The following is a 19,821-nucleotide window of genomic DNA, read 5'->3' as shown; positions in this document are numbered from 1 at the left end:
CCAAAGCAACAGAATACACATTCTTCTCTAGTGCACATGGAACATTCTCCAGAATAGATCACATCCTTGGTTCTAAATCAGGTCTTAACTGTTATCAAAAAATTGGGATCATTCCCTGCATATTTTCAGACCACAATGCTCTGAAGCTAGAACTCAATCGCAAGAGGAAATTTGGAAAGAACCCAAATATATGGCGACTAAACAGCATCCTTCTAAAGAATGAATGGGTCAACCAGGAAATTAAAGAAGAATTGAAAAAATTCATGGAAACCAATGATAATGAAAATACAACAGTTCAAAATCTGTGGGACACAACAAAGGCAGTCCTGAGAGGAAAATATATAGCGGTACAAGCCTTTCTCAAGAAACAAGAAAGGTCTCAGGTACACAACCTAACCCTACACCTAAAGGAGCTGGAGAAAGAACAAGAAAGAAACCCTAAACCCAGCAGGAGAAGAGAAATCATAAAGATCAGAGCAGAAATCAATGAAATAGAAACCAAAAAAACAATAGAACAAATCAACGAAACTAGGAGCTGGTTCTTTGAAAGAATTAATAAGATTGATAAGCCCCTGGCCAGACTTATCAAAAAGAAAAGAGAAAGGACCCAAATAAATAAAATCATGAATGAAAGAGGAGAGATCACAACTAACACCAAAGAAATACAGACAATTATAAGAACATATTATGAGCAACTCTATGCCAACAAATTTGACAATCTGGAAGAAATGGATGCATTCCTAGAGACATATAAACTACCACAACTGAACCTGGAAGAAATAGAAAGCCTGAACAGACCCATAACCAGTAAGGAGATTGAAACAGTCATCAAAAATCTCCAAACAAACAAAAGCCCAGGGCCAGACGGCTTCCCGGGGGAATTCTACCAAACATTTAAAGAAGAACTAATTCCTATTCTCCTGAGACTGTTCCAAAAAATAGAAATGGAAGGAAAACTTCCAAACTCATTTTATGAGGCCAGCCTCACCTTGATCCCCAAACCAGACAAGGATCCCATCAAAAAAGAGAACTACAGACCAATATCCTTGATGAACACAGATGCAAAAATTCTCACCAAAATACTAGCCAATAGGATTCAACAGTACATTAAAAGGATTATTCACCACGACCAAGTGGGATGTATTCCAGGGCTGCAAGGTTGGTTCAACATCCGCAAATCAATCAATGTGATACAACACATTAATAAAAGAAAAAACAGGAACCATATGATACTCTCCATAGATGCTGAAAAAGCATTTGACAAAGTACAGCATCCCTTCCTGATCAAAACTCTTCAAAGTGTAGGGATAGAGGGCACATACCTCAATATTATCAAAGCCATCTATGAAAAACCCATCGCAAATATCATTCTCAATGGAGAAAAACTGAAAGCTTTTCCGCTAAGGTCAGGAACACGGCAGGGATGTCCGTTATCACCACTGCTATTCAACATAGTACTAGAAGTCCTAGCCTCAGCAATCAGACAACAAAAAGAAATTAAAGGCATCCAAATCGGCAAAGAAGAAGTCAAACTATCACTCTTCGCAGATGATATGATACTATATGTGGAAAACCCAAAAGACTCCACTCCAAAACTGCTAGAACTTGTACAGGAATTCAGTAATGTGTCAGGATATAAAATCAATGCACAGAAATCAGTCGCATTTCTCTACACCAACAATAAGACAGAAGAAAGAGAAATTAAGGAGTCCATCCCATTTACAATTGCACCCAAAACTATAAGATACCTAGGAATAAACCTAACCAAAGAGACTAAGAATCTATACACAGAAAACTATAAAGTACTCATGAAAGAAATTGAGGAAGACACAAAGAAATGGAAAAATGTTCCATGCTCCTGGATTGGAAGAATAAATATTGTGAAAATGTCTATGCTACCTAAAGCAATCTACACATTTAATGCAATTCCTATCAAAGTACCATCCATTTTTTTCAAAGAAATGGAGCAAATAATCCTAAAATTTATATGGAACCAGAAAAGACCGCGAATAGCCAAAGGAATATTGAAAAAGAAAGCCAGAGTTGGTGGCATCACAATTCCGGACTTCAAGCTCTATTACAAAGCTGTCATCATCAAGACAGCATGGTACTGGCACAAAAACAGACCCATAGATCAATGGAACAGAATAGAGAGCCCAGAAATAGACCCTCAACTCTATGGTCAACTAATCTTCGACAAAGCAGGAAAGAATGTCCAATGGAAAAAAGACAGCCTCTTCAATAAATGGTGTTGGGAAAATTGGACAGCCACATGCAGAAAAAATGAAATTGGATCATTTCCTTACACCACACACGAAAATAGACTCAAAATGGATGAAGGACCTCAATGTGAGAAAGGAATCCATCAACATCCTTGAGGAGAACACAGGCAGCAACCTCTTCGACCTCAGCCGCAGCAACATCTTCCTAGGAACATCGCCAAAGGCAAGGGAAGCAAGGGCAAAAATGAACTATTGGGATTTTATCAAGATCAAAAGCTTTTGCACAGCAAAGGAAACAGTTAACAAAACCAAAAGACAACTGACAGAATGGGAGAAGATATTTGCAAACGACATATCAGATAAAGGGCTAGTGTCCAGAATCTATAAAGAACCTAGCAAACTCAACACCCAAAGAACAAATAATCCCATCAAGAAATGGGCAGAAGACATGAACAGACATTTCTGCAAAGAAGACATCCAGATGGCCAACAGACACATGAAAAAGTGCTGCATATCACCCGGCATCAGGGAAATACAAATCAAAACCACAATGAGATACCACCTCACACCAGTCAGAATGGCTAAAATTAACAAGTCCGGAAATGACAGATGCTGGCGAGGATGCGGAGAGAGGGGAACCCTCCTACATTGTTGGTGGGAATGCAAGCTGGTGCAACCACTCTGGAAAACAGCATGGAGGTTCCTCAAAATGTTGAAAATAGAACTACCCTATGACCCAGCAATTGCACTGCTGGGTATTTACCCTAAAGATACAAACGCAGTGATCCGAAGGGGCACGTGCACCCGAATGTTTATAGCAGCAATGTCTACAATAGCCAAACTATGGAAAGAACCTAGATGTCCATCAACAGACGAATGGATAAAGAAGATGTGGTATATATATACAATGGAATACTATGCAGCCATCAAAAGAAATGAAATCTTGCCATTTGCAACAACATGGATGGAACTAGAGGGTATCATGCTTAGCGAAATAAGTCAATCGGAGAAAGACAACTATCATATGATCTCCCTGATATGAGGGAGAGGAGATGCAACATGGGGGGTTAATGTGGTAGGAGAAGAGTAAATGAAACAAGTTGGGATTGGGAGGGAGACAAACCATAAGTGGCTCTTAATCTCACAAAACAAACTGAGGGTTGCTGGGCAGAGGGGGGTTGGGGGGGGGTTATGGACATTGGGTAGGGTATGTGCTATGGTGAGTGCTGTGAAGTTTGTAAACGTGGAGATTCACAGACCTGTACCCCTGGGGGAAAAATATATATATATATATATGTTTATAAAAAATAAAATTATAAAAAAAAAAATTAATAAAATGAGTGATTCTCGTGTCTTTAAGTTTCAGCCCTAGCCTGGAGGCTGCTTCATTCCTCATCACACGCTGCTACCACCTCTCACCTCTCCCCTTCTCCTTCCTCTTGACACCCTAGTTTTCTTTTGAGCCTCGATTTTCTGAATCGAACAGCTTCCTCAGGGCCTTGACATGGCTGTTGCCCCTGCTGGGTACACATTTCCTGAGATAACCTCAATCTCCCTTACTATCTCCCTTGAGGTCCTGTTTACATGTTACCTTCTTTGCAGGTTTTGTGAACATCTAGTAAAAAAAAAAAATAACACCCTATCGACTCTCCTCTTTATATCCGCTTTCCTTGTCTTCATAGCTTCTGTTACCATCTGACATATTATTTGTTTATTAGTATTTGCTATATTCTTTCTTCATCATTTGATTATTAAGACATTACTTATAAACACCTTATGTCTATTGCCAAACAGTGCCTGGAACATGTTCAACATTCAGTATACATCCCTTAAAGGAATGAAACATATTCTCAATGGATCAAGAGTCTACATTATGTGTGAGGAACAGACTGAGGTGATTACAGTATTCCTGATGTGAATTGGTGCTAAGGATGCCCTAATGGGGATGAGACCACACACACATATTGAAATTAATTTCTTGACTCTAAGATATAAGTGGTAGCACTTGTGCTAGGTTATAAAAACACATGTTTGTGTGAAAGTAGACATTTATTTTTCTATATCCTGGTAGCTACCTCCAACTCATGCAGCCAGGGAACCTTACAAGAGTTTCAGGATTTCTTCTTCTGGGATTTTCAGAGGGACCAGAACTGCAGCCCCTCATATTTGGGCTTTTCCTCTCCATGTACCTGATCGCAGTGTTTGGAAACATGCTCATCATCCTGCCTGTCAGCTCTGACTCCCAACTCCACACTCCCATGTACTTCTTCCTCGCCAACCTGTCCTTTGTAGACATCTGTTTCACCTCCACCACCATCCCAAAGATGCTGATGAATATACAGACAGAGAGAAAAGTCATTACCTATGCAGACTGCATCACCCAGATGTATTTTTTCCTACTCTTTGCAGGATTGGACAACTACATCCTGACTGTGATGGCCTATGACCGATTTTTGGCCATCTGTCACCCCCTGCACTACATGATCATCATGAACCCCTGGCTCTGTGGACTGCTGGTCCTCATGTCCTGGATCATGAGCATCTTGCATTCCTTGTTACAGTGCTTAATGGTGTTGCGTCTGTCCTTCTGCACCATCTTGGAAATACCCTACTTTTTCTGTGAAATTAAACAGGTGGTCCAACTTGCCTGTTCTGACACCTTTCTTAATCATATGGTGATGTATTTTGGAGCAGGGCTGCTGGGTGGTGGACCCCTTGCTGGAATCCTTTACTCTTATTCTAAGATAGTTTCCTCCATACTCAGGATCTCATCAGCTCAGGGCAAGTATAAATCATTTTCCACCTGTGCATCTCACCTCTCAGTTGTTTCCTTATTTTACTGTACAAGCCTAGGAGTGTACTTTAGCTCTGCTGCTTCCCAGAGCTCACACTCAGGTGCAACAACTTCAGTGATGTACACAGTGGCCACACCCATGCTGAACCCCTTCATCTATAGCCTGAGAAATAAAGACATAAAGAGGGCTCTGAAAAGATTCTTTGGAAAGGAAACTATAAAAGGGCCCATTGTCTGGGGCTGAAAAAAATGCAGATTATAGCAGGACTCAAAGCATGAGAGCCAGCAGTGGTAATTCATTGATCAAATTGTGGACTTACAATTTATTCTTTCTCTTGATTTCCTGGCATATCCCTTTCTGTGACATCAACTTCTATGTACAACTTGAGTAACCATCTGTATTAACTTTTCTGCTCTCTGGTATCTCATAATGTTGTCCTTAGTTGCTCTCCTGCTTTCCTAAGTTGATTCCCAATTTTGGACAAAATATTAGAAATTCCCTTGGGGTGCCTAGGTGGCTCAGTAGGTTAAGCATCTGCCTTCCTCTCAGGTCATGATTCCAAGGACCTGAGTTCAAGACCCACATCAGGCTCCTTGCTCAGCAGAAAGCCTGCTTCTCCCTCTCCTTCTGCATGCTGCTCCCCTGCTTGTGCTCTCTCTTTCTGTGTCAAATAAATAAATAAATATTTTTTTAAACCACAAAATATAGGAAATTCCCATTAATCTCATGAGATTCTATAGATTTGTTAAATTGGAAGGGGAGGTGAACCATGAGAGACTATGGACTCTGAAAAACAATCTGAAGGTTTTGAAGGGGCAGGGGGTGGGAGGCTGGGGGAACCAGGTGGTGGGTATTGGAGAGGGCACAGATTGCATGGAGCACTGGGTGTGGTACAAAAACAATGAATACTGTTATGCTGAAAATAAAAAAAAAATTTAAAAAAAGAATAATTTCTTCTGAAAAGAAATTTATCATATTGAGGAGGTTTTCTTTTGTTTTCCCACAAAATAATCATAAGTTGCACTACTCTTTATGAAAAAGAAAACACAATTGGAAGCAAAGCAATTTATAATTTCATAGGAGTGGAAAGTCCGAAAATAAAGGTCACCACTTTTGTGTCCATACTTCCTTTAAATATCTGTTCTTCAAGAAAATGTAGATTTTAACATATACTGTGTTTTGGGGCCCCTGGGTGGCTTAGTGGGTTAAAGCCTCTGTTTTCAGCTCAGGTCATGGTCCCAGGGTCCTGGGATTGAGCCCTGCATTGGACTCTGCTCAGCAGAGAGCCTGCTTTCCTCTCTCTCTGCCTGCCTCTCTGCCTCCTTGTGATCTCTGTCAAGTAAGTAAGTAAATAAATAAATAAATCTTAAAAAAACCACACCTATATTGGTTTTATTGTAAAAAACACATATTGAGTTTTATTTTTCTCATTAGGATCCTGTTCTCTTATTCATCTCAGTGTCCACATTTCCTAGTCCTGGCAAAACCAATAATCAAACACACATCTCCAGTTGTAGTCTACATAGAAACACAAATTTCAATGACTAGTTTGACATAATATGGCCCTAGAGTCAGAGATGAATCAAAATTTAAGTGAGACATTTACTAATGTGCAAACTAAAGTTTTCATGCTGCCCAACTGCTTATTGATGATGTGAGGCTGGAATCCATGTGTAAGGATGCCTATCATTGGGGTGAAGAAGAGTTTACATAATTTCGTTTTCTGTTTTGTCTTCCTACTGCCTGGAAACTTCCACGTGTCCCTACAAATATGATTCACTGGAGTATAATTGCATAGAATAAGCTGCACACATTTAAAATATACAATTTGATAGGGCATGTAGCTCAGTTAGTTGAGCATTTGCCTCTTGATTTTGGCTCTGGTCATGATCCCAGGGTCCTGGAACAGAGCTCCTGGTCAGCTTGGGGATTTCTCTCTCTCCCTCTTCCTATGTTCCTCCCACTACTTGCACTTTCTCTCTTAAAAAATATATATATATATATATATAAAATACAATTTGCTGAGTTATGGAAGGCATACAAAATTTAAGATTATAGAGGGACACATGGAATTCTTGTCTCCAGTATGAGGGACACCCTTTCTACTTTCTACAGCAAAGGACACAGAAGAAGGATTCCCTGGCCTCTAGGCCACTGCCCTCAGTTTGTCCTTATTGCAGATGCCCTCCTGAGAGACATCCCATGACCCACTTGCTGAGTGTTAATGAGGTCCAGGAAATGGAACTGAAAACACGACCTACTGTTTATGAAGTAGAAGAAAGTTTCTGAGAATTAAGCCCAGTTTGCTTTCATTATAGGAGAGGCAAAAATGGTGATCCTAGAGCCTTCTTAATAGAGATTTTCTGGACAGAAGCATACCCTTGAACACTTCCAATCTTATCAATGAATGATTTTTTTTAAGATTTAATACTTATTTATTTGACAGACAGAGACCACAGGTAGGCAGAGAGGCAGGCAGAGAGAGAGGAAGGGAAGCAGGCTCCCTGCCGAGCAGAGAACCTGATGTGGGGCTCGATCCCAGGATCCTGGAATCATGACCCAAGCGAAGGAAGAGGCTTTAACCAACTGAGCCACACGGGCACCCTGATTTTTTTTCTTAAGAATTTTTTTTATTTTTTTTTCACCATAACAGTATTCATTGTTTTTGCACCAAACCCAGTGCTCCATGCAACTCGTGCCCTCACCAAGACCCACCACCTGGTTCCCTCAACCTCCCAACCCCCGCTGCTTCAAACCCCTCAGATTGTTTATCTGAGTCCATAGTCTCTCATTGTTTACCTCCCCTTCCAATTTCCCCCAACCCCCTTCTCCTCTCTAACTCCCCTTGTCCTCCATGCTATTAGTTAGGCTCCACAAATAAGTGAAACCATATGATAATTGACTCTCTCTGCTTCACTTATTTCACTCAGCATAATGTCTTCCAGTCCCGTCCATGTTGCTACAAAAGTTGGGTATTCATCCTTTCTGATGGAGGCATAATACTCCATAGTGTATATGGACTACATCTTCCTTATCCATTCGTCTGTTGAAGGGCATCTTGGTTCTTTCCACAGTTTGGCAACCGTGGCCATTGCTGCTATAAACATTGGGGTACAGATGGCCCTTCTTTTCACTCCATCTGTATCTTTGGGGTAAATACCCAGTAGTGCAATGGCAGGGTCATAAGGAAGCTCTATTTTTAATTTCTTGAGGAATCTCCACACTGTTCTCCAAAGTGGTTGCGCCAAATTGCATTCCCACCAACAGTGTAAGAGGGTTCCCCTTTCTCCACATCCCCTCCAACACATGTTGTTTCCTGTCTTGCTAATTTTGGCCATTCTAACTGGTGTAATGTGGTATCTCAATGTGGTTTTAATTTGAAACTCCCTGATGGCTAGTGATGATGAACATTTTTTCATGTGTCTGATAGCCATTTGTATGTCTTCATTGGAGAAGTGTCTGTTCATATCTTCTGCCCATTTTTTTTATATGATTGTCTGTTTTGTGTGTGTTGAGATTGAGGAGTTCTTTATAGATCCTGGATATCAACCTTTTGTCTGTACTGTCCTTTGCAAATATCTTCTCCCATTCCGTGGGTTGCCTCTTTGTATTCTTGACTGTTTCCTTTGCTGTGCAGAAGCTTTTGATTTCGATGAAGTCCCAAAAGTTTATTTTCCCTTTTGTTTCCTTTGCCTTTGGAGACAACTTGAAAGAAGTTTCTGTGGCTGATATCGAAGAGATTACTGCCTATGTTCTCCTCTAGGATTCTGATGGATTCCTGTCTCACATTGAGGTCTTTTATCCATTTTGAGTTTATCTTTGTGTACGGTGTAAGAGAATGGTCGAGTGTCATTCTTCTACATATAGCTATCTAGTTTTCCCAGCACCATTTATTGAAGAGACTGTCTTTTTTCCACTGTATATTTTTTCCTGTTTTGTCGAAGATTAATTGACCGTAAAGTTGGGGGTCCCATATCTGGGCTCTCCACTCTGTTCCACTGATCTATGTGTCTGTTTTTATGCCAGTACCATGCTGTCATGGTGATCACAGCTTTGTAGTAAAGCTTGAAATCAGGTAACGTGATGTCCCCAGTTTTATTTTTGTTTTTCAACATTTCCTTAGCGATTTGGGGTCTCCTCTGGTTCCATACAAATTTGTGGATTATTTGCTCCAGCTCTTTGAAAAATACCGGTGGAATATTGATCGGAATGGCATTAAAAGTAGAGATGGCTCTAGGCAGTATAGACATTTTAACAATGTTTATTCTTCTGATCCAAGAGCAAGGAATGGTCTTCCATCTTTTTGTGTCTTTTTCAATTTCTTTCATGAGTGTTCTGTCGTTCCTGGAGTACAGATCCTTTACCTCTTTGGTTAGGTTGATTCCCAGGTATCTTATGGTTTTAGTGCTATAGTAAATGGAATCCATTCTCTAATTTCCCTTTCTGTATTTTCATTGTTAGTGTATAAGAAAGACACTGATTTCTGTACATTGACTTTGTATCCTGCCACGTTACTGAATTGCTGTATGAGTTCTAGTAGTTTGGGGGTGGAGTCTTTTGGGTTTTCCATATAAAGAATCATGTCGTCTGCAAAGAGAGAGAGTTTGACTTCTTCATTGCCAATTTGGATACCTTTTATTTCTCTTTGTTGTCTGATTTTTGTTGCTAGGACTTCTAATACTATGTTGAACAAGAGTGGTGAGAGTGGGCATCCTTGTCGTGTTCCTGATCTCAGCAGGAAGGATGTGAGCTTTTTCCCATTGAGGATGATATTTACAGTGGGTCTTTCATAGATAGATTTGATGAAGTTCAGGAATGTTCCCTCTATCCCTACACCTTGAAGCATTTTAATCAGGAACGGATGCTGGATTTTGTCAAATGCTTTTTCTGCATCAATTGAGAGGACCATGTGTTGTTCTCTCTTCTCTTATTAATTTGTTCTATCACATTGATTGATTTATGAAAGTTGAACCATCCCTGTAGCCCAGGAATGAATCCCACCTGGTCATGGTGGATAATCTTTTGAATGTGCTGTTGGATCCTGTTTGCTAGGATCTGGTGGAGAATGGTATCATCCATATTCATCAGTGATATTGGTCTGAAATTCTCCTCTCTGGTAGAGTCTTTGCCTGGTTTGGGGATCAGGGTAATGCTGGCTCATAGAACGAGTCTGGAAGTTTTCCTTCTAGTTCAATTTTTGGAAACAACTTCAGGAGATAGGTGTTATTTCTTCTTTGAAAGTTTGGTAGAATTCCCCAGGGAATCCATCAGGTCTTGGGCTCTTGTTTCTTGGAGGTTTTTGATCACTGCTTCAAACTTGTTACGAGATATCAGTCTATTTAGGTTGTTGATTTCTTCCTGGTTCAATTTTGGGAGTTTACAGTTTTCCAGGAATGCATCCATTTCATCTAGGTTGCTTAGCTTATTGATATATAACTGTTGATAATAACTTCTGATGATTGTTTCTACGTCCTTGGTGTTAGTTGTGATCTCTCCCTTTTCATTCATAATTGTATTAATTTGGGTTTTCTCTCTTTTTGTTGGATTAGTGTGGCCAATTGTTTATCGATCTTATTGATTCTTCCAAAAAAAAAACAGCTTCTAGTTTCATTGATACGTTCTACTGTATCTCTGGTTTCTACCTCATTGATCTCTGCTCTAATCTTGATGATTTCCCTTCTTATGTGTGGAGTTGGTTTGATTTGTTGTTGATTGTCCAGTTGTTTAAGGTGTAGAGACAGCTGGTGCATTCTGGATTTCTCAATTTTTTTTGAGGGAGGCTTGGATGGCTATGTATTTCCTCCTTTGGACCGCCTTTGCTGTATCCCATAGGTTTTGGACCTAAGTGTCTTCATTCTCATTGGTTTCCATGAATTTTTTCAGTTCTTCTTTGATCTCCAGGTTGATCCAAGCATTCTTAAGCAAGGTGGTCTTTAGCTTCCAGGTGTTTGAGTTCCTTCTGAACTTTTCCTTGTGATTGAGCTCCAGTTTGACGGCAGTGTGATCTGAGAATATGCAGGGAATCATCTCAGTCTTTTGGTATCGGCTGAGTCCTGATTTGTGACCCAGTATGTGGTCTATTCTTGAGAAGCTTCCATGTGCACGTGAGAAGAATGAGTATTCTGTTGTTTTAGGGTGGAATGTTCTGTATATATCTATGAGGTCCATCTGGTCCAATGTGTCATTCAATGCTCTTGTTTCTTTATTGATTGTCTGCTTTGATGATCTGTCTATTTCTGAGAGAGGCATGTTAAGATCTCCTACTATTAATGTATTCATATCAATATGACTTTTTATCTTGATTAAGAGTTTTCTTGTGTAATTGGCTGCTACCATATTGGGGGCATAGATATTTACAATTGTTAGATCATCTTGTTGGATAGTCCCTTTAAGAACTTTGTAGTATCCTTCCTTATCTCTGACTACAGTCTTTAGTTTAAAATCTAATTTATCTGATATGAGAATCGGTATCCTGGCCTTCTTTTGAGGCCCATTGGCATGAAAGATGCTTCTCCATGCCTTCACTTTCAGTCTGGGTGTATCTTTAGGTTCAAAATGGGTCTCTTGTAGACAACTAATGGATGGTTTTGTTGTTTTATCCAAACTGCAAACTTGTTCCATTTTATGGGCGCATTTAGGCCATTCACATTGAGAGTAATTATTGATAGATACATTTTTATTGACATCGTGTTACCTTTGAAGTCTTTCTTTCTGTAGATTGTCTCTATTTTTCTGTTCAATGCTATTCTTAGCATTTTTCCTCTTTTATAGAACCTCCCTTAATATTTCCTGCAGTGTTGGCTTGGTGGTTGCAATAGTCTTTTAAGCCTTGCCGGTCTTGGAAACTCTTTAACTCTCCATCCATTTTGACTGTCAGTCTTGCTGCATAACGTATGCTTGGCTGCATGTTCTTCTCATTTAGTGTCCTGAATATATATTGCCAGCCCTTTCTGGCTTGCCAGGTCTCTGTGGACAGGTCTGACGTTATTCTGATGGGCTTTCCTCTGTAAGTAAGGGGCCTCCTAGCGGCTTTTAATCCTTTTTAAAATCCTAGCGGCTTTTAAGAGATTATATCTACAATTATGATTCCTCAATTTGACTATCAGGTGCCTTGATGTTTTTCTGGAATCTATAATCTTGGGTGGAGACCGTTTGGCCTCTAGTACATGAACGTTGGTTCCATTCACGAGATTGGGAAAATTTTCATGAAGAACTTGTTCCACTATATCTTCTAGACTTCTTTCTTTCTCCTCCCCTTCAGGGATTCCAATAATTCTGATGTTGGAACGTTTCATGGCATCATTTATTTCCCTGATTCTGTTTTCATGGCTTCTCAGCTGTTTGTTCCAGGCTTCCTCCTGACCCTTTCTCTCTATCTGTTTGTCCTCCAGATCGCTAATTCTATCTTCTGTCTCAGTTACCCTAGCTTTGCAAGAATTTAGATTAGATTGGAATTCATTGAGAGCATTATGAACCTCATCTCTTGTAGCTTTTAGCTCTGATCTCTTTCAGTTCGGCCCTAATCAATTCCATTTGGTCATCCATGGCTTTCTCCAACCTAGTTATTGCCTGGATAATTGTTAGCCTGAATTCTCTTTCCAACATATTGTCTAAGTTGATAGATGTTATCTCTGTTGCAGAAGGTCCATCCTCTGTATTTTTCTTCTGTTGTGCATTCCTCCTCCTAGTCATTTTGGTGAGAGATGACTGAACAGATGTAGCTGGATGTATCGACCATGGTGAAGTCAATGTGCGCCCTGGAACGCTTCTGAGCAATCAGGATTCCCCACCCAAAGGAGAGAAAAAAAAAGAAAAAGAAAAAGAAAAAGAAAAAAAAAATAGAGAGAGAGGGAGAGAGACAGGAAAGAAAGGAAGGATAAAAGAGAAGATTCAGCCCAAATGGGCCCCAAGGTAAGATTTATGAAATATACAAACAAAAACAGACAAACAAAAAGACTGATAAATATATATGACAAGAGAACGAAAATTATATATATGCAAATAAAGGAAGAACCTCGTCAAAAAGAACCCCAAGTGTAAGATTTATATACTATCAGGACAAACACAAAAACACAGAAACCCTTGAAGAAAAAAGATGGGAGAGTGGTTATAAATTCTCAGTGTGGGCGAGGTAGGTAGTTTTGATTCTTCCTGGATGTATCTTGATATCTTTGTTAAAGGACTCAACTTTCCTAAGAGAAAGGGGGATTAAAAATTGGTTTACTTATTGGGGTAATATTGATTGGGGAAAGAAGATTACTTTGAAGTTTGCCTCTATATGAATAATAGAAAATAAAAATTAAAAAGGAAAAAGGAATAAACTACACTAAAGTAAACTAAAATTTTAAAAAAGAAATTTAAAAAATAGTAATGCAAAAGAAAAGCACAGGTGTATGTATCAAAAAGTTCAGGTTAGTAGGTTATTATGGAATTTGATGTACTGGACAGCTCACTGTGATGGTAAATAGATTAAAAATTATCTATATAAAAAATGAGCCAAAATTGTGGGAACAAATTAAAAATAAATATTGCCCTATGAAGTAGTGGTAGTTGTTCTCTTGTAGATTTTTTTTTTCTTTCCTGGTTGGTTTCTGGGGGAGGGGCCTGCCACGTAGGTTTTCAGTCAATGATGTTCCCTGAGTTAAGTCTTCCCGCCCCCCCCCAAGTGGGTCGACTCTGAGGAATCAGGTTTTTTCAGGCTTTTGTTCTCTGGAGATTTTTATGTTTGTTCACTGTTTTGTTTTTTTTTTTCCTCTCTCGCCTTGACCGCTTTTGATGGTTTTTGTAGGTTTAGAGGAAAGCAAACTGCACCCTGACCTTCCTCTCAGAGAGAAGCCTCAGTCTGGCTGCAGAGCCCATATAAATTCCCCCTTGGCCACTGGCAGAGCAGGTTCCGAGTTGCGGTCCCTGGAGACGCAGGATCTTCTGCTTGTACCCAAAACCACAGCTGCGCGGCGGCTGTCCGGGCAGCTCCAGACAGCCAGAGAGGTTCCAATCAGCGATCGCACACTGAGATTTTCCCGCTGGCCCGGGATGGGAGTGCCTGGTCTTTCTGGGTCTAAGAGCGCCCGACTTGGGCGCACCTCTCTCAGGGGAGGCTGTGGGTCATGAGCGCACGTGTCTCAGGCTCTGATAGTGGGGCGCAGGTCCAAAAGCACCAGGCTGAGCCTTCGCGCACCTCTCTCAGGGGAGAGTTTGGGTTGCATGTCTCAGGCTCTGAAACAATGGCAAGTGTTTAAGAGCGCTGGGTGGGCCTCTTGGTACACCTCCCTAAGGGGAGGGTGAGGGGCATGGGGGTCTTAGGCTCTGTAGCAGGGCTCGTGCGTTCTGCCATCTGGCTTGGCTCCCAGCCCCTCACAGGAGCTGGAACCCACGTGTTCTCGGGTGCGCTGGCAGCTCAGGGACCAAGACCTGGTTTCTCCGCCGCACTCTCTCTGGCTCAGTGCCAGGGGAGGCTGTCCTGGGTCTGGGGACTTAAGCCCCTGTCCCTAGCCACCCCGATACCCACAATTCCGCCCCCCCCCCGTGATCCTTTGCTCTTTTGGAGTGCTTTAAACTAGTCTCCAAGTTAATACTGGTCCCCAGACACAGGGCACTCTCGTATTAGGGGTATTACTTTCCAATCGGTCGCCTCTGGTGGCTCCCTTCCCCTTTTGTTTATCTTCCTTTATCAGTCCGACGTTCCCACTCTGCTTTACCTGCCCACTGGCATCTTCTGCCCCGGTAGAGATCCAGACGTGTATAATTCTGATCTCAGACTGATTTCATGGGCGATCGGAGTTCTTTGGTAGGTAATCAGCTCACTTTAGGGTACAGGTTGAAAGGGCGCCTCCTCCTACTTCCCCGCCATCTTGTCTCCCCACCCTGATTTTTTTAACAACAATCACAGCATCAGTTGTAAAGCAGAGCATATTAGCCAAGATATAGGAAACAGTGGCAGTTAATCTCATGAAGCTAGGACCTACACATCATTTGAATATACAAATGACACTAAAGAGCTGTTCATGGAGTATCACCATTCCTGAATGCTACCCCACCCAAAAGCAATATTATCTCCAATGAAACTCCTAATATAGTCCCATCAAGTAAGGAAAAAGACAAAAAAGAACAGCTTAAAAAAAAAAAAAACAGAAATGTAATCTGGCAGAGAAAACAGATCACAAAGGAGAAACTCCCCAAGAGTGGAACTGATCTGATGTGGTGAAGCATTTAAGCAAAACTGAAGAGAATGAATAGTGCTTACAACAGAACACAAAGGAAGAACATCCTTTAAACAGTAAACTGGGTTCGAAATCTTTCATGACTCTTTTCTAGGATTAAGGTGGCTTTTTATAAAACATACTTTTTTGTATGTTTCTTATGTAAAAATGTAGGCTGAAAGTTCATGAAGAAATCTGGTTGTACTAAATTATTTCACAAACTTGCTTCAAAAGATGAAATGTTAATATATATATATATATATATATATATATATATATATATATATAATGACTCCATTCGTGTAGAATTTTAAAAAATGTGTACAGTAAGTTTTAACTCCTTTGTTACCTTATTGATAAAATGTGATGAATGAGACTATGGAGTCTGAAAAAGAATCTGAGGGTTTTGAAGGGGTGGGGGGTGGGAGGTTGGGGGAACCAGGTGGTGGGTATTAGAGAGGGCACAGATTGCATGGAGCACTGGGTGTGGTGCAAAAATAATGAATACTGTTACACTGAAAAGAAATTTTTTTTTAAAATGTGATGAATGTGAGCCTCAATTTCCTCATTTCTAAAAATAATGTTAGGGAATGAACACTAACGTCTCACAGAAGTTGTGAGGAATAAATGAAATGTGTGCAAGCACTCTGTTGAGTCCAAAGAAACATTCAAGGCTACGAATGTGAGTATGTATATGTCTGTGTACGTTTGTGTACATCTTTCGCTCAAATAAACACATGCACACACATTTAAATAGACTCACAGAGACTTAGTTAAAACCCTTCTATTATGTTGAAAGTAAACCCGAAGTTGGGGGAGATACAAATGAATAACAAACAACTGAATGAACATAAAAAAAAAAAAGTGTAGAATTTTGAAACAAAGGATTCTGTAGTTTTTTTGGTTGTTGTTTTCTTTTTTTCACAAATACTGTTTGTGTGTTTGTTTTTTTAACGTTTTTCAATCTTTTTTAAAATTTTTTATTTCTTTTCAGTATAACAGTATTTATTGTTTTTGCACATCACCCAGTGCTCCATGCAATACGTGCCCTCTCTAATACCCACCACCTAGTTCCCCCAACCTCCCACCCCCCGCCCCTTCAAAACCCTCAGATTATTTTTCACAGATAATAGTCTTTCATCGTTCACCACCCCTTCCAATTTCCCTCAACTCCCTTCTCCTCTCCATCTCCCCTTGTACTCCATGCTATTTGTTATGCTCCACAAATAAGTGAAACCATATGATAATTGACTCTCTCTGCTTGACCTATTTCACTCAGCATAATTACTTCAGTCCCACTCATGTTGCTACAAAAGTTGGGTATTCATCATTTCTGACAGAGGCATAATACTCCATAGTGTATATGGATCACATTTCCTTATCCATTCGTCCGTTGAAGGACATCTTGGTTCTTTCCACAGTTTGGTGACCGTGGCCATTGCTATTATAACCATTGGGGTACAGATGGCCCTTCTTTTCACTACATCTATATCTTTGGGGTAAATACCCAATAGTGCAATAGCAGGGTCATAAGGAAGCTCTATTTTCAATTTCTTGAGGAATCTCCACACTGTTCTCCAAAGTGGCTGCACCAACTTGCATTCCCACCAACAGTGGAAGAGAGTTAACCCTTTCTCCACATCCTCTCCAACACATGTTGTTTCCTGTCTTGCTAATTTTGGCCATTCTAACTGGTGTAAGGTGGTATCTCAATGTGGTTTTAATTTGAAACTCCCTGATGGCTAGTGATGATGAACATTTTTTCATGTGTCTGATAGCCATTTGTATGTCTTCATTGGGGAAGTGTCTGCTCATATTTTCTGCCCATTTTTTATATGATTGTCTGTATTGTGTGTGTTGAGTTTTAGGAGTTCTTTATAGATCCTGGATATCAACCTTTTGTCTGTACTGTCATTTGCAAATATCTTTTCCCATTCTGTGGGTTGCCTCTTTGTTTTCTTGACTGTTTCCTTTGCTGTGCACAAGCTTTTGATCTTGATGAAGTCCCAAAAGTTCATTATTGATTTGCTTCCTTTGACTTCAGAGACATAACTTGAAAGAAGTTGCTGTGGCTCATATCAAAGAGATTACTGCCTATGTTCTCCTCTAGGATTCTGATGGATTCCTGTCTCATGTTGAGGTCTTTTATCCATTTTGAGTTTATCTGTGTGGACGGTGTTAAGAGAATGGTGAAGTTTCGTTCTTCTACATATAGCACCATTTATTGAAGAGACTTTTTTCCACTGTATATTTTTTCCTGTTTTGTCGAAGATTATTTGACCATAGAGTTGAGGGTCCATATCGGTGCTCTCTACTCTGTTCCTCTGGTCTATGTATGTGTTTTATATGCCAGTACCATGCTGTCTTGGTGATCACAGCTTTGTAGTAAAGCTTGAAATCAGGTAACGTGATGCCCCCAGTTTTATTTTTGTTTTTCAACATTTCCTTAATGATTAGGGATCTCTTCTGATTCCAAACAAATTTTAGGATTATTCATTCCAGCTCTTTGAAAAATACCAGTGGAATTTTGATTGGAATGGCATTAAAAGTAGAGATTGCTCTAAGCAGTATATACATTTTAACAATGTTTATTCTTCCGATCCAAGAACAAGGAATGGCCTTCCATCTTTTTGTATCTTCTTCAATTTCTTTCATGTTTTTCTGTAGTTCCTGGAGTACAGATCCCTTACCTCTTTGGTTAGGTTGATTCCCAGGTATCTTATGGTTCTTAGTGCTATAGTAAATGGAATTGATTCTCTAATTTCCCTTTCTGTATTTTCATTGTTAGAGTATAAGAAAGACACTGAATTCTGTACATTGACCTTGTATCCTGCCATGATACTGAATTGCTATATGAGTTCTAGTAGATTTGGGGTGGAGTCTGTTGGGTTTTCCATATAAAGAATCATGTCATCTGTGAAGAGAGAGAGTTGACTTCTTCATTGCCAATTTGGATACATTTTATTTCTCTTTGTTGTCTGATTGTTGTTGCTAGGACTTCTAATACTATGTTGAACAAGAGTGGTGAGAGTGAGCATCCTTGTCGTGTTCCTGATCTCAACGGGAAGGCTGCAAGCTTTTTCCCATGGAGAATGATATTTGCTGTGGGTCTTTCCTAGATAGATTTTATGAAGTTCAAGAATGCTCCCTCTATCCCTAGACTTTGAAGCGTTTTAATCAGGAACAGATGCTGGATTTTGTAAAATGCTTTTTCTGTACCAATTGAGAGGACCATTTAGTTCTTCTCTCTTCTCTTATTGATTTGTTCTATCACATTGATTGATTTGTGAATGTTGAACCATCCTTGTAGACCACGGATGAATCGACCTGTGGATGGTGGATAATCATTCTAATGTGCTGTTGGAGCCTGTTTCCTAGGATCTTGTTGAGAATCTTAGCATCCATATTCATCAGTGATATTATTCTGAAATTCTCCTTTCTGGTAGGGTCTTTGCCTGGCTTGGGTATCAGGGTAATGCTGGCTTCATAGAAAGAGCCTGGAAGTTTTCCTTCTGCTTCAATTTTTTGAAACAGCTTCAGGAGAATAGGTGTTATTTCTTCTTAGAAAGTTTGGTAGAATTCCCCAGGGAATCCGTCAGGTCCTGGGCTCTTGTTTTTTGGGAGGTTTTGGATCACTGCTTCAAACTCGTTACAAGATATCAGTCTATTCAGGTTGTCAATTTCTTCCTGGTTCAATTTTGAGAGTTTATAGTTTTCCAGGAATGCATCCATTTCATCTAGGTTGCTTAGCTTGTTGGCATATAACTGTTGATCATAACTTCTGATGATTGTTTCTACGTCCTTGGTGTTAGTTGTGATCTCTCCCTTTTCATTCATAATTGTATTAATTTGGGTTTTCTCTCTTTTCGTTGGATTAGTGTGGCCAATGTTTTATCAATCTTATTGATTCTTTCAAAATACCAACTTCTAGTTTCATTAATACATTCTACTGTATCTCTGGTTTCTACCTCATTGATCTCTGCTCTAATCTTGATGATTTCCCTTCTTATGTGTGGAGTTGGTTTGATTTGTTGTTGATTCTCCAATTCTTTAAGGTGTAGAGACAGCTTGTGTATTCTGGATTTTTCAGGTTTTTTTGAGGGAGGCTTGGATGGCTATGTATTTCCCCCTTAGGACCGCCTTTGCTGTATCCCATCGGTTTTGGACTGAAGTGTCTTCATTCTCATTGGTTTCCATGAATTGTTTCAGTTCTTCTTTGATCTCCTGGTTGATCCAAGCATTCTTAAGCAAGGTGGTCTTTAGCTTCCAGGTGTTTGAATTCCTTCTGAACTTTTCCTTATGATTGAGCTCCAGTTTCAAACCATTGTGATCTGAGAATGTGCAGGGAATCATCTCAGTCTTTTGGTATCGGTTGAGTCCTGATTTGAGACCCAGTATGTGGTCTATTCTTGAGAAGGTTCCATGTGCACTTGAGAAGAAGGAGTATTCTGTTGTTTTAGCGTGGAATGTTCTGTATATATCTATGAGGTCTATGTGGTCCAATGTGTCATTCAATGCTCTTGTTTCTTTATTGATTTTCTGCTTCAATGATCTGTCTATTTCTGAGAGAGGCATGTTAAGATCTCCTACTATTAATGTATTCAT

The 19,821-nt window shown here is 39.9% G+C and overlaps 1 protein-coding gene and 1 pseudogene across 1 annotated transcript; both read left to right on the top strand.

The window, feature by feature from the left end:
* Positions 1–4,306: 4,306 nt before the first annotated feature.
* On the top strand, positions 4,307–5,260 carry LOC116874033 (olfactory receptor-like protein OLF4). The gene has a single exon (XM_032868466.1). The coding sequence runs from the start codon at positions 4,307–4,309 to the stop codon at positions 5,258–5,260; it is 954 nt and encodes a 317-aa protein (XP_032724357.1).
* A 1,959-nt stretch (positions 5,261–7,219) lies between these two features.
* On the top strand, positions 7,220–15,253 carry LOC116874032 (annotated as a pseudogene).
* Positions 15,254–19,821: the final 4,568 nt, after the last annotated feature.

This window comes from Lontra canadensis, unplaced genomic scaffold (genome assembly GCF_010015895.1).
Source record: "Lontra canadensis isolate GAN:19392208 unplaced genomic scaffold, GSC_riverotter_1.0 scaffold35, whole genome shotgun sequence".
Classification (NCBI taxonomy): Eukaryota; Metazoa; Chordata; class Mammalia; order Carnivora; family Mustelidae; genus Lontra; species Lontra canadensis.
The sequence above is the reverse complement of the archived record's forward strand: the minus strand, read 5'-3'. Positions and strand labels throughout refer to the sequence as shown.